General features: G+C 43.3%; 1 protein-coding gene across 2 annotated transcripts in view; it reads left to right on the forward strand.

Annotated features, from left to right (window-relative positions):
• SMAP1 (small ArfGAP 1) overlaps window positions 1-16,021 on the forward strand; it is a 237,132-nt gene that overhangs the window by 66,078 nt on the left and 155,033 nt on the right. For both annotated transcript variants that reach the window (XM_040428637.1, XM_040428638.1), the window contains exon 2: window positions 7,378-7,511. In XM_040428637.1, the coding sequence (XP_040284571.1) occupies window positions 7,378-7,511 (134 nt within the window). The remainder of the gene's footprint in view (window positions 1-7,377; window positions 7,512-16,021) is intronic.

Consider the following 16,021-nt stretch of genomic DNA (forward strand, 5'->3'; position numbering starts at 1 on the left):
ACGTGGAAATCGTGCGCTAATTGGCACCACGTCAGCATGTGTTTCTGCCTTGCGTGGCATCTGCTTTTATTGTAAGGGTACGACCTCATGGCGAGGTTGTCGCAATGCGTCCACGCAGCGGTAAAGTACTGTACTGGCATGTGAGCTGCTGTGGGCTCTAATTAAACTACTTAGGACCACACTGTTACGTTCTGCATTTTTAATTAACATGTGGCCATTAACATTACAGACTGACTAAACCGTGCGGTCCTAATTAGCTTGATTTGAGCCTGTTACGGCCTGCTACTTGACTTTTCACGGCCATGTCGCGGCTGTGACACAACTTTGCCGTGCGGTGGTACGCTAAAGACTCGTTCACACAACAGTAGGCGTTTCATGCCTGCACTGGGGACCACAATTTGTGGCACCGGTCGCGGGAATCCCGTGTTGCGGTATCTTGCGGATTTCGGAACTATTTAAGTCAATGGGTGTGACTTAGCTGGTGCCCATATATTGTGGGCCTGCCGTTGGGGTCCACAATACGAGCACTGACGGCCACGGTCGCGTAAATGAGCCCTTAGGCTTCTTCTAGAATAAAGAACACATTGCTTTCGGGTTAGCCGCGGTGCAAATGGGGCTTAAGAGGAACCTGTCACTTGGTTTGGGGCCACTAAACCAGAAGCATGCTTTTATGCAGCTGGGGTTTAGGGTCCCAAACTTGCCCACAGCATATTCTCCTGTTCTTGCAAAAGCAAGTAAATTGAAATTCTGACTTCTTGAGATGTCCAGGACCCAGCAGCATAGGGCACATGCAAACTGCACTACTGAGAATGGTACACTGCATCACTGGGCATGTTCTTAATGTGTAGTAAAGAGAGGTTTAATGTCCGCTGCCTCCTCAGTACAGTGCGCATGCACTTGATGCCCCTGGAAGAGAGTCCTGGACTCTTCTCAAGAGAAGCTTGAAATTAATTTAGCCTTTTTTGCGTGGACTCATGAGTATGTGATGGACAGGTTTGGAACCCTGTATAATGTCATGCTAGTGGTTTAGTGACCCTTATATCAGGTGATGGATTTCCTTTAGGCCTCATGCACAAGAACTTTGAGTCCACATCTGAGCTGCCCTTTTTGGGGGGCTTGTAAGCGGACCCATGCACTTCAACATGCCCCACAAAAAGAAAAGAACATGTCCTATTCTTGTCCGTATCACAGACATGGATAGGACTGGTCTATTGAGGGCCAGACCTTCAGTTCCGCATTTGTGGAATGCAAAACAAGGTACAGCCATGTGCATGAGGCCTTAAGAAGTTGTTTTGGCATTCAGCATTGCCTGAAGACTTCCTTCCTCCTACAGATTCTTTGAAGGAAAATTGATGTATTTAAGAACAATACCTTTTCACACGTGTATAAAAGTACATATTTCCAGGTTGACACACAAGTCAAGTCGAATTCTGGACTGTGCACACTTTGGTATTCCCCGGCCTTGAGATTTAAAGAGGACCTTTCATGGGTCCAGACATTATAAAATAAGTAGCACGTTATGTAAGGCATAAAGCAGGGATCTAATAGCGCTTACTATTTTTCCTGGACGCCGCTTCGTTAGCCCGCTGTGCCCCTGTTGAATTCTCCCGCCTGGTATGCTATTTAATAGCATCGGAACAGGGAGGAGGAGACTGAGTCTTTCTCTGTGGGCATCTCCTCCTTCTACCTGGCTGTAGAGCGGTCCAATCACAAAGGAGAGCGTCAGGGAGAAGGTGATTTTTTTTATTTATTTTTTTGTCCCTGGCTGTGACGCTCTCCTTTGCGATTGGACAGCGCTACAGTCAGGGAGAAGGAGACGCACATTAAGAAACCCGGCTGTCTCCTCCTCCCTGTACCGATGCCCAGTATTAACATACTGAGCTGGAAAACTGCAGGGGGGCACAGCGGGGCGTAGGAGCGATATTTGAAAGAAACAGGGCAGTCTCCTCCTCCCTGTACCGATGCTATTAATTAGCATACCAGGCGGGAGAATTTAACAGGGGCACAGCGGGCAAACTGGGCGGTGCCCAGAAAAATAGTAAGCGCTATTTGATCCCTGCTTTATGCCTTACATAACGTGCTACTTATTTTATAATGTCTGGACCCATGAAAGGTCCTCTTCAAAAAAGCTTTCATTGATTTAGAGAGCCTCTCTTTTATATAGAAAAATAAGAAGTAGTTCTTATAGGAACTGCACCTTTCCCATATGGACTATACCAAACTTGGTCAACTCAAGGTCTTTGCTGACTGCTCCAAGTGATGGAACTAGAACCTGAGAACACTCTCGCACACTGTATGACAAAAAATATAAGCAAACTGTTTGCTTCTGGCTTTGTGGATAGAAAATGTAAAGTACAGTATTTTGAACCCATAGTATACAATAGACTGTGAAACCTACGCCAGGAGGACACCACCACCTCCTCTTCCACTCCCACATGAAATGTATTCTTTTGAAACCGCTCAAAAATGTGGTTTTATTATAGCAATTGGCAACTTAATTTTTTTGCATTAAAAATGTGTACTTATTGCCCGCTGGTTACCCAGACATTTTAGTGATGATCAAAAAAGCATTTCAGAATCTGTTATTTGGGAAATGTTTTCAGACAAATCCTTTCTATCGTCCGCATAATGTTCTGTACAATAGGTGCACTTACGAGCCGCAGATACGCCGATGTGAAGTTACTTTTTAGGTGTTTTTCTAGTGACCTGCCAGCTAGATCGACCTTACTAAGGCACTTTACAACACATTGCTTCTTCTGTGAGGCCATGTGGGATTTTCCTTGAAGTACAATAAGAACATTTCAAATAACCAAGTGAATAAACAATCCAGCGGTTGTCGGATTCACTCCTCAATCTCCACCTCTTGCAGAGTTAGTTCTTTTTCTTTTGTTCTGCTTTGGGTAGGAAATCCATTTTCCGTTTGGTGCTTCGCTGCAGGTTTTGAAGATATCATACACTGGAAACAATTTAGCACTAATGATGAGTACTTAAAACGGGTTCTCCGCTTTGATTAATCCTTACTTGTTACAAGGGTCTCTTGACAATAGTCTGTTCAAAAAGTGTCCCCCTGCTGGGACCACCAGCAATCAGCAGAAATCTGTTTGGGAAACCTGGTAGTAAGTGTTCAGGTTCCCTGCAGCGCCATCACAGGGGAAATCGAGCATTACACAGTACTTATTCAAATCAATGAGCTGTCTGTGTAATACAAGAAGCTCCTCCAGAGCAAGAAACACTCTGTAACCGTTCTTCTCTCTGGCCAAGAGGTGATGATACTGAACATGGCACACCCCTCTATTAATTTCGGACCATGTAATGGCTGCATTTCCATGACCAAGCACTGCTCCCTTGACCTGAACTCACAGTATCATATTGTTCTGTGATGCTGTGAGTTCCTACCTGACTTCTGGGCTACTGTACTGTGCTGTGAGTTCAGGTCAGAGGAACCGTGCTCGTTCCCGGAAACTGAGCCTCTGATGAACAAAAGAAAAACGGCTGTGATTGACCTGATTAAGATGCTGTGAGGGAGATTTATCAAGACAGGTACTTTCTGCGCTGGTTTTGATATCCCTTGCGCCACTGGTGCAGACCTCATCATAAATTAGGCCCTTCCTCCTGCAGTCTGTGCGCCTAACCACAAATCTACGACCGCTCAGAGCTGCCATAGATTTCTGGCTTCATTTGCGCCAGAAAACTGATGTAAATGAAGATAAACTTTCTTGTCCTTGCCACTCCCCATTTACGGAAATTGTCAAGGGTGGCGTAAAATCCGAGAGATGAAACAATTTTTATTTTTTTTATTTTTTTATGTCCCAGATAAAAGTTCTCACCTGCAACTTTTTAACGCCACTTTTCAGACCCAAGGGGGATGATAAATCTTCCCCCATATGTCTATGCAAACCATTTGAAAGGGAGGTCGCTGGTGACAGATTCCCCTTACGAAATACCGCTTACACGCTGTGTACAAAAAATGCTGAGGAAATTTACCCATAGTACGGGTTTGAAATCTACAGCGTGTCAGTTTATGCTGCGGATCTCTCTTGTGGATTTGACCCTTTGCAATGGAGCGAGTAAAGTCAACTGCCTTTCCTGTGGCAGAACCACATGTAATACTTGCGGTTTAGGTCTCGGTTTTTGCTACAGAAGTTAATCAAAAATTGTAGCAGATTTTTCCTTTGTATTTTCAGTTACGTGGAGACCCACCCTAAGGGCTCATGCACACGACCGTATGGCTTTTTCAGTGTTTTGCGGGCTTTTTTTTAACGGATCTGTTTTTTGTTTCAGTAGTGTTTCCGGTTACGTTACGTTTTTCCGTATGGCATATGCAGTATACAGTAATTATATTGGACTGGGCATAAAATTTCCAATAGATGGTTCTCCAAAAATGGAGCCACTGAATGTGGCTTGTGGGCAATAGGACATGTTCTATCTTTTGAACGGAAATGCGGAAACTGAATGCACACGGAGACACTATATATCAGTATAAGTAACGCTTACTGAACTAAAAAAAAAACGGGCAGTATACTGAACGCAAAAAAGTTTGTGTGCATGAGCCCTAAGGGTACGGCCACATGGAGGAATCTGCTTGATTTCCTCAACATAATTTGTATGTGCCTTACATCTTAGGGCTCATTCACACAACTGTACTCCGTCCGTGACTATTGTGGACCAAAAAAACGGCGGGACCGCAGTATACGGGCACCAACCATGTGACTCATGAATGTGAACCCACTGATATGAATGGTCTGCAAGATGCAGCGCAGTGATGAGCAGAGGCATGGATCGGAAGCACTACCAACCGCGGGCTTCTGGGTCCATGTCTCCGCACTGAAAAATATAGGACAAATCCTATCTTTTGCCGTATATTGCGGATCGCAGACCCATTCATGTCAATGGGTCCTCGCTGCAATACTGTATTCACACGGGCAGTGCCTGTCCAGCACATTCACGGACAGCCTATGGTCATGTGAATGAACCTTTTATTGTGTGTTGTAGACGTCTTTTTCCCCTCAGGGGGGGATGGCTTACAAGAAAACTAGGCATGGCTTCAAGTTCTACAGTGCTCCAAAATTGTGCCATAATTTGAGACAAAGTAAGACAACTAATTTGTGGTGTAAAGTTAGACTAAAGTGTCTAAGGCTACTTTCACACTTGCGGCAGAGAGATCCGGCAAGCAGTTCCGTCGCCGGAACTGCCTGCCGGATCAGGCAAAATGTATGCTAACTGATGGCATTAGTAAGACTGATCAGGATCCTGATCAGTCTTAAAAATGCCTGATCAGTCGAAAAAATGCATTGAAATGCCGGATCCGTCTTTCCGGTGTCATCCGGCAAAAACGGATCCGGCATTTATTTTTTCACCTTTTTTTCAGTCTGCGCATGCGCATACCGGAAGGACGGATCCGGCATTCCGGTATTCTGAATGCCGGATCCGGCACTAATACATTCCTATGGGAAAAAATGCCTGATCCGGCATTCAGGCAAGTCTTCAGTTTTTTTAGCCGGAGATAAAACCGTAGCATGCTACGGTTTTCTCTTTTGCCTGATCAGTCAAAACGACTGAACTGAAGACATCCTGATGCAAACTGAACGGATTACTCTCCATTCAGAATGCATGGGGACATACCTGATCAGTTCTTTTCCGGTATAGAGCCCCTGTGACGGAACTCTATGCCGGAAAAGAACAACGCAAGTGTGAAAGTAGCCTAACACGGCAAAGTGCAACACACTAATAATTTAGCGTGAGCCACTGTGATAAATTTGGCGCATCTTTAGACTACTTGGTTTTAGGTTTAGTCTACAGGATTAGTATTTGCAGAATCACTGTTGTAGTACAGAAAGTAGCTACAAACTAATTACATTTCCTTTAAAGGAAAAAACAAAGTTCTGTTTTTTTTTTTTTGTTTGGTTTTTTTTTTCCTTCCCCTAACCCAACGTAAGATGAGCAATCCCTCTGAATAATTTTTTTGAATTCCAAAAGGGGTGGTATTATATAAAAACACAATTCTGCTACAGTTTTACATGTTTTTCTTTTTACAGCGTTTCCTATGCGGTAAAACTGACCTGTTACTTTCATTTTCCGGTATGATTACAACGATACCACATGTGTAGCTTTTCTTGCATTTTAATACTGAAATAAAACTTTGTAAAAACACATTTTTTCTTTACATTGGCATTTTCTGACCCCCATAACTGTATTTTTATGTACAGAGTTGTAGAAGGGCTAATTTTTTATTTTTTTTTGCGGGGCATATGACTTCTTGATCACTCTTTTTTTATTAAATTTTTAGTGGGAGGTGAAGCGATAAAAAAAAAACAGCAAATCATCCTTTGACTTTTTTCCATTTCGCAGTTTGCCTTATGGGATAAATTTTTTTATATTATAATAGTACAGGAGTTTTTGCATGCGGCAATGACAAAGATGTTTTTTTTTTTGTTAATATATTTTTAATTTAATTTTGTAAAGTGGGAGTGATTAAAATGTTTTTTTTTTTAAAAACTTTGTTTCTATTTTAACACTTTTTAATAGTTCCTCTAGAGAACTTGAACAGGCAATCATTAGATTGGTTCTCTCATAGACTTCAATGCATTAGCATTGGTGTCTATAAGGATTACATTGTGTTCCTATGGAGCCCAGCCACAGGCATAGGAATGTGCATTAGCTTCGGATCATTTAGAAGGACCAACGCTGCCACACACAATCCGGCTCCCCTATCCTCGCTAGGCGGAGCCGGTGCACGGTGGGAAGTATGCGCTCCTGGCTTTTGACCTTTTAAGATGCCGCGTTATCGTTGATCCCATACATTAGCCACGAGTGCCTGCGCTCGCGAACGGGTGTCATTTTTGAAGAATATACAGAGAAAAGTCAAGCTCACCAATAATAATCCACAGTGCCACAGACAAGCCAAGGCTGGCTCAATGTCGACACTTGAAACAGAAGAAACGTCCAGCACGTAGTAGGTTAAAACGCTGCCACATCTTTATTCCATCGTAGATAAAATCTGTATACAAAGCAGTGGTCGTCACCTCCGTCAGACCGACATGTTTAGAACCAAAAAGGTTCTTAATCATGATCAAAGCCATTTTTGAACACCTGACGGCTGATGTAAACTTATGTTAGGTGGTTGGGAAGGGATAACTAGATGAAAAGTTTGTTTGCGGTGCTCTCCCCAGCCCCATCCTAGTGCTGTTAGCAACTTTCATGGTCAAAACTTCTGACAGATTCCCTTTAATGGGAGAGCAGCATGAAGTCATTTTACTTATTGGGCAAATCTAAAACAATTACTTTTAGTATTTTTACATTGTTTGTGTACCCACCTGTACACGTACTGCATGGCAACAGCAAATCTGTAATGAAAACGTCTAATTTATTATCTTCTAGGTCCAAGATGGGCTTCCTGGAACTTAGGAGTTTTTATTTGCATCAGATGTGCTGGAATTCATAGAAACCTCGGTGTTCACATATCAAGAGTTAAGTCTGTCAACCTGGATCAATGGACCCCAGAACAAATTCAGGTAAGTGTTTCCGCACTGCTGTTCTTTTGCAGACGTATTTTGAGGTTACAGGACCACTAATCGTAGACATTAACGATGACGGTAAACCAGAGAAAACCTGCCTCCAGTGTTGCTCAGTCTCCAGAATTTTCTGCATGTTCATTATTGGTCTTTTGCAGAAAACATGGATGATGTTATACTCCTGGTTCCTTCCATTTTCGGGTTTGGGTCCGAGTGTACCGCGACAATATAATATAAATATATATATTATATTATATATATCCTATTGCTAGACAGACAAGTGGGGTAGGGCGTGATGGCTTTTTACGGAGGAGGAAGGGGGAAATGGCTGATCTCCCAGGGACGAGACTGAAAAGGACCAAATGGTAGAATATTAAAGCTGTTGGCCAATTTCTGACAAAATTTCAAAAATGTCATAACCTGATGTGTAATGCCATATGAAACTCTAAATATTGCACACACACTGAAGTGCCTCTTCACTTTCTATGGCTGACGTGTAAGCACTGTTTCAGGCTACCGGATGTCGTCCATCTACACATGCACTGACCGCTCTCTGTGTCTGGCCAATAGAGCATGCACCTGGGGAGGCAGTTGCGTGGGTAGATCTTGTGACCACTTTTATCTACTGCCATATCCAGTGTTTACCCCTGGTACCTATGGACTTAGTGTGTTGGGCGCAGCTTTTTATATGACATTACACATCAGGCCATGGAGCAACCGCTTTAGAGGGATGTGTCACCTTTGGTCATATACCTCTCACTCTGGATTAGTAATTTCTTTCATTTCTCACCCCCATTTCCCCTCTATGCGCCTCTACATTTTGTGTGCATTTGCAGGAGCCTTCTCCGTGCATCCTATGGCTGGTTTGCGGGTGCACAGCAGGGGATGAGGCATGTGCATTAGCATGCAAATTACAGAGTCTCCAGAATCAGCGGTTGGTGTTCTTTACATATTAGCTTGCCGGAGGTGACAGATTCCCCTTTAAACTATATAATTATAATTTTTTTAAATTTTTTTTTATGTTCCATCAAGGAGGTTGTTTATTAAGGTTTAAAAAAAATACTGATTTTGTATACTGTGGGTGTGATCTGCAACATGGAACATCCAAAGTGCAGATGTTCCATCTGCATTAAGAAATGTGCAATCATTTGTACCTAGTTGTCACGGATGCGGTGTGGGTGGGGAACTCCACACCAAGCACAGGAGGAAAGGGGATAGGAACTAGGCCTGATAACTAGGGTAAAGGAGAAGGTCCCCTCCTAGAACAACCGTAATCCAAGTCCTGACTGTCAGTATGAACTGACCACGATGGTAGGAAAGTTCATACACAGGAACCAAGAGCCCTAACACACCCTGTAGGGCCCTGGTATAGTGACAGGACTTGAGACAACCCATTCCCCCACCATGCGGATGAACAGGAGTCTCCCTCAGGCCTTGATACAAAAGACGGTGAAATACAACAAACAAAATACAAATAGGGAAGACGACACTTAACTTCATGTGGAGCAAAGGCAGCGCCAGGAGCTCAACCAAGATCCAACAACCAGCTAGGCCAGAGTCCAGAAACTGAAGGTATAAACCGCACCCCCAAAAGGGGAAGCAGAAATAAATAAGGCAAGTTAAATGACCAAACCAACAACACCTGCCAAAGGTGTGGTCATTACCAAAACACAGACACAAATGATCCACAAGGAACTATTCACATTAACCCGCGTGTTGCCAGTCTCTCTGATCTCCTGGCACCTGTCACGGGAGTGTCCGTGACACTAGTTCATAGTTCTGCTAAAGAGGTAGAAAGAAGGCTGCTTCACAAAAGAACGTCCGTATGTAAGTGTTCCCACGTATTGCTTTAATTGTCCGAATTAAAGGGGTTGTCCCATCTGGGGCATTAATGGCATATTGCTTGGTTATGCCATCAGTGTCAGATGGGTGCGAGTCCCTTCCCTGGTATCCAGTCCTATATAGAGAATGAAGCCCCTGAAGTGGAGTAGAGCACACGGCACATTTGAGGCATGCTCTCCATTCAGAGCTATGTAACATAGTATATAAGGCCGAAAAAATACATTTGCCCATCCAGTTCGGCCTGTTATCCTGCAAGTTGATCCAGAGGAAGGCAAAAAAAAACTGTGAGGTAGAAGCCAATTTTCCCCACTTAAGGGGAAAAAAATTCCTTCCCGACTCCAATCAGAATAACTCCCTGGATCAACGACCCCTCTCTAGTAGCTATAGCCTGTAATATTATTACACTCCAGAAATACATCCAGGCCCCTCTTGAACTCTTTTAGTGAACTTGCCATCACTACCTCAGGCAGAGAGTTCCATAGTCTCACTGCTCTTACCGTAAAGAATCCTCTTCCATGTTTGTGTACAAACCTTCTTTCCTCCAGATGCAGAGGATGTCCCCTTGTTACAGTCACAGTACTGGGGATAAATAGATGATGGGAGAGACTTCTGTACTGACCCCTGATATATTTATACATCAGTCACATTTTTTCTAAAGTGAATAACACTAATGTTGATAATCTTTCCAGTTATTACTTTAGTTGCCCTCCTCTGTACCCTCTCCAGCTCTGCTATGTCTGCCTTGTTCACAGCAGCCCAGAATTGTACACAGTACTCCATGTGTCGTCTGACTAATGATTTGTAAAGTGGTAGGACTATGTTCTCATCACGATCATCTATGCCCCTTTTGATGCAACCCATTTTTATCGGCCTTGGCAGCAGCTGCTTGACACTGGTTTTTCAGTGTGACCTAGTGTTTTACCATTTAGTATGTATGGGTGACTTGCAATATTCCTTCCCATGTGCATAACCTTACATTTGTCAGTGTTAAACCTCATCTGCCCAGCCTCCAGTCTATCCAGATCCCTCTGTAGCAGTATACTGTACTCTTCCGTGTCGATTACTTTACACAGTTTAGTGTCATCTGCAAAAAAATATTTTACTGTGCAAGCCTTCTACAAGATATATTGAAGAGAGTAGGGCCCAATAGTGACCCCTGAGGTACTCCACTAGTGACAGTGAACCAATCTGAGTGTGTACCGTTAATAACCACCCTCTGTTTTCTATCACTGAGCCAGTTACTTACCCACATACAGACATTTTCTCCCAGTCCAAGCCTTCTCATTTTATATACTAACCTTTTATGTGGTACAGTGTCAAATGCTTTGGAGAAGTCCAGATATACGACATCCATTGATTTGCCGCTGTCAAGTCTAGAACTTGCCTCCTCATAGAAACTGATTAAATTAGTTTGACATGACCGATCCCTCATAAAGCCGTGCTGATATGGCGTTATTTGCTTATTTTCCTTGAGGTACTCCAAGATAGCATCTCTTAGAAAACCTTCAAACAGTTTACCCACGACAGATGTTAAACTTACCAGCCTATAGTTTCCGGGCTCTGTTTTTGAATATTGGCACTACATTTGCTTTGCACCAATCCTCTGGAACAATCCCTGTCAGTATAGAGTCCTTAAATATCAGAAATAAGGGTCTGGCTATGACATTACTTAATTCTCTTCGGATACGGGTGTGTATGCCATCTGGTCCTGGCGATTTGTCTATTTTAATCTTTTTAAGATGCCGCTGTACTTCTTCCTGGTTCAGACAGGGCACTTTTAATGGGGGATTAACTTTTACATTCTGCATTTCATCTGACAGTTTATTTTCTTCAGTGAATACAGTAGAGAAAAAAATATATTATAGCTTTTGCTTTCTTTTAATCGCTCTCTGCAACTCCCCCTCATTACTCTGTAGAGGGCCGACACCTTGAGATTTATACTTTTTACCATTTATATAATTGAAAAACATTTTAGGGTTAGTTTTGCTCTTTGGCAATTAATCTCTTGGTCTCTAGTTTGGCTGCTTTTATGGGAGTTCTGAAAATAACTGAGCGACCACAGCGCTATTTTCGAAAGTTGCATAGAGGTGAATGGAGAGCACATCGTGCAAGCACGTTCACCCTTCTATTCACTGCTATGTGGTGTTTGGCTATTTTTGAAGCTCGCCATTGGCCCCAATAAAAGGACTTGTTCTCCAGCCTCCCAATAATGCTTCCAGTTAACAATTACATTTTGATATGCAATTTGCTATGGTATGCCAATACCTGATCCCAGCAAGCCCCTTTTCTTAATTGTTGAAATTCCTGCTTCTATTGGTTGGTGCAGTATGCCATCATCATTTTCTGGGCAAAGGAATATACTTCTCATCCCTAACATAGGGGACAACCACTTTACCCTTGAACATGGACCTAACTCAGAGGTTTTCTAAGAGTTCAACATTGATGGCCGCTCCTCAGGATAGGTCATCCATACCCGATTGGTGGGAGTCTGACTTCTGGCATCCTTGTCAATCGGCTATTTGAAAAAGCCAGGTCACTCTGGTGAGCACCTGGACCTCTTCCTAGGCCATTGACGTTATGGAAGCTCAGCTAGGTCCCATTTAAGTGAATTTCCCAATTCTGCGATATCGAGCACAGCCATTAGACAGTGTACCGCATTGTACTTAGTATGCTGTGAGGAGGCCACAGTTCTCACCGGAGGCTCTTTCAAACAGCTGATGAGCAGAGTGCCAGCCGTCCCACCTAGGGCTCCAGATGGCGACCAAAATGGTCAATGCGACTTAGAATTTACAAATGGCGACAAGACTTTTTAGTCTTGTCACCATTTGCGACTAGACCCGCAGCTCTGCAGTTGAATACAGCGGCGGGCACAGGAGATGATAGTTCTCTGTCCCACCGCCGATTTTCTTCTCAGCAGCGCAGTGGAGAAGGAGTCTCTCCTTCCCCCCCCCCCCCCCCCCCTGTGCTGCCGCCAATAAGAAGAGACAGGAGGAGGAGGGGAGGGGCTGTGGCCACTGCGCCACCAATGAAGATAACTGACCTGTTATGACAAATACAGCTGGCGGGTGCCGGAATCAAATAGCCGGCACCCGACCTATATGACAGGGAGCTGCGATCAGCAGCAGTTAACCTCTCCGGTGCGGTACCTGAGGGCTTAACTGCAGCGGATCGCAGCTCCCTGTCATAGAGGTCGGGTGCCGGCTATTTGATTCCGGCACCCGCCTCCTGTATTTGTATTAACAGTTCAGTTATCTTCATTGGTGGCGCAGTGCGCCCCCCCCAACACCCCGGTATAATAAACATTGGCGGCACAGTGCGTCCCCCCCCCCCCCCAACACCCCAGTATACTAAACATTGGTGGCGCAGTACCAATGAGGGTTAAAAAATGTAAAAAAAAAAAATGAACTCTCCTCCTCCAATTGATTGCGTAGCTGCCGGTCTCCTGTTCTTTCTTCGGGACCTGTCAAAGGACCTGTGGTGACGTCACTGAGCTCATTACATGGTCCAATACCATGGTGATGGATCATGTGATGTACCATGTGATGAGCACAGTGATGTCACCACAGATCCTTTGACAGGTCCTGAAGAAAGAACAGGAGACCGGCAGCTACGCGCTCAATTGGAGGAGGTGAGTTCATTATTTTATTTTTTTTAACCCTCAATTGACCTTCTACTAAGCATTCTGTATTAAAGAATTCTATTATTTTCCCTTATAACCATGTTATAAGGGAAAATAACACAGTGAATAGACTTTCATCCTAGCAACCATGCGTGAAAATCGCACCGCATCTGCACTTGCTTGCGGATGCTTACGATTTTCACGCAGCCCCATTAACTTCTATGGGGCCTGCGTTGCGTGAAAAACACACAACATAGAGCATGCTGCGATTTTCATGGATTGAATGGGTCTGGATTCAGTGCGGGTGCAATGCGTTCACCTCACACATGGAACCCGCACAGAAATCTCGCCCATGTGAAAGGGGCCTAAGGGTGAATAGGTCAAGGGTTCCAGCCCCTAAGGGGGCTAATGGTAAGCAAAAAAACAACAACACACAGACACTAAGACTACTTTCACACTTGCGGCAGTGTGATCCGGCAAGCAGTTCCGTCGTCGGAACTGCCTGCCGGATCCGCCAATCTGGATGTGACTGAAAGCATTTGTGAGATGCATCCGGCTGTGGATCCATCTCACAAATGCATTGCAAGAACGAATCCATCTCTCTGCTTGTCATGCGGACAGACGGATCAGTCTTGTATCTTTTTACACATTTTTACCAGTCTGCGCATGCGCAGACCGGAAGGACGGATCCGGCAATCCGGTATTTTGAATGCCAGTTCTGGCACTAATACATTCCTGTGAGGAAAAATGCCGGATCTGGCATTCAGGCAAGTCTTCAGTTTTTTTTCGCCGGCGATGAAACCGTAGCATGCTGCGGTTTTATCTTTTGCCTGATCAGTCAAAATGACTAAACTGAAGACATCCTGATGCATCCTGAACGGATTACTCTCCATTAAGAATGCATGGGGATATAACTAATCAGTTCTTTTCCGGTATAGAGCCCCTGTGACGGAACTCTATGCCGGAAATGAAAAACGCTAGTGTGAAAGTACCCTAAAATATTAAGTTTAAATCCCCCCTTTCCCAATTTTACATAAATATATAAACGATAAATAAATAAACATATTACATAGCGCTGCGTCCGAAAAGTTCAAACTATTAAATTATTAAAAAATCTCTCCTATGCGGTGAGCGCCGTGACGGAAATAAATAAATAAAAACCATGCGATTTGCCATTTTTTTGTCACCCCAAAAAATAGGATAGGACTGTTCTATTATGGGCCGAACGTTTCATAAAATGCGAGATGCACGCGGCTTTTTTTGGTGTGTGTGTTTTTTTTTTTTTGGGCGTGGTATTGAGTATCTCAATACTTATTTTTTTATGGTGACTAAAGCGAATCAAAATTTTGGTATCGAAACAACCCTACGCCGAACTGATCGGCATGGTGTTGTCACGATTCCAAAATTTTGATTCTGTTTTGATTTGGCAACTAAAGATTTAATTTGGCTCCTAAATTTTTCATTTCAGGAGCCAATAGCTACTAGGTATTTTATTTATTTTTTAGTCTGGAGCACTGCCACCAATTCGATATTGATGACCTATCCTGAAGAAGTGTCATTAATATTGAACTCCTGGAAAACCCCTTTAACCTAGTTTTATGTGCCATATGCATTGTCCTAAAGAATTATGCAGAGAAAGCCTCGCCGGAGATAAAACCGTAGCATGCTGAGGTTTTATCTTTTGCCTGATCAGTCAAAATGACTGAACTGAAGACATCCTGATGCATCCTGAACGGATTGCTCTCCATTCAGAATGCATGAGGATATAACTAATCAGTTCTTTTCCGGTATAGAGCCCCTAGGACGGAACTCTACGCCGGAAAAGAAAAACGCTAGTGTGAAAGTACCCTAAAATATTAAGTTTAAATCCCCCCTTTCCCAATTTTACATATAAAATATATAAACAATAAATAAATAAACATATTACATAGCGCTGCGTCCGAAAAGTTCAAACTATTAAATTAATAAAAAATCTCTCCTATGCGGTGAGCGCATTATATTGAAATGATCATATAGGGTAAAAACATTGATGGCATTTTCTTGTGTATCAGTTGGGCTTAGGGTTATGCTATTCCATACAAAAGTATACGGTACCTTAAACCTATTCATTTCTTTATATTACAATGGGAATGCCAGTCATTTGCTTCATGTAATGGGGTCATGAATGTGAACAGAGCTGTATCCAGATCATGAATGAAATTCCAGGTTAGCCAAGACTCTGATAACACAAGCAAGGCCTCCTTCTCCTTTAAATGTCTGCTACTGATGACAATATTACTTCTCTGTGAAGTGGTGCAACAAGAGGTCAGAGTAGAGGTGCTATATCTCTGCTCAGCCCTTTAGCTTCAATTTCTGAATGTGTTTCATTGTTTCTTTGCTGCCAGAGGACCAAGCTTCTCCATTAACGTCATGTGGATCGGGGCCCTCTGTAACACTATAAATCTTCACCAACGCTTTGCCTGTAGCTTATCTTACTTTTCAGCCACTCATTTCCCCAAACTTTTTTTTATGGTGGTGCCTTTTTTGTGCTTTTACTCTCCTCAGACGTGATCCACATATTTATGTTCGGTGCTATTAACAGAACACGTCTAATCTCCCGACACAGCAGCTGTGAGATGAAATGGCAATGCCTGGAAGGAGAGCACATCATCAATGCGCTCCACAACCCCCGTGAGTGGGGTCCTACATCTACCCCAGAGGAAAAGTTCGGAAATGCGTCCTTCAAGCCTTTAACTAGTTAGAATCGGATTTCAGCATGCAGCGCGTAATTCTTCACTTCTGTTCGTGTTTTTATAAGACGCATGGTTGTAAAAGATGCAGATGTCTCCTTGATGAAAATTATTTCACTTGTGAAGATTTGCTATCCTATTTTTGAGTTCCTTATGGGTGTGTTCACGCGTTTTTAGATTTAATGCAGATTGTGTAGCGAAATCTGTGTCCCATGCAAGTGAATAGGATTTCCACATCCTCTTTCATGTGTATCAGAATAGTTATGCCCCGATTATCTATAAGAAAATCTGCAGCAGAAATCCAAAGTTACCGCTGTAGC

The sequence above is a fragment of the Bufo bufo genome, chromosome 4, assembly GCF_905171765.1.
Source record: "Bufo bufo chromosome 4, aBufBuf1.1, whole genome shotgun sequence".
Lineage (NCBI taxonomy): Eukaryota > Metazoa > Chordata > Amphibia > Anura > Bufonidae > Bufo > Bufo bufo.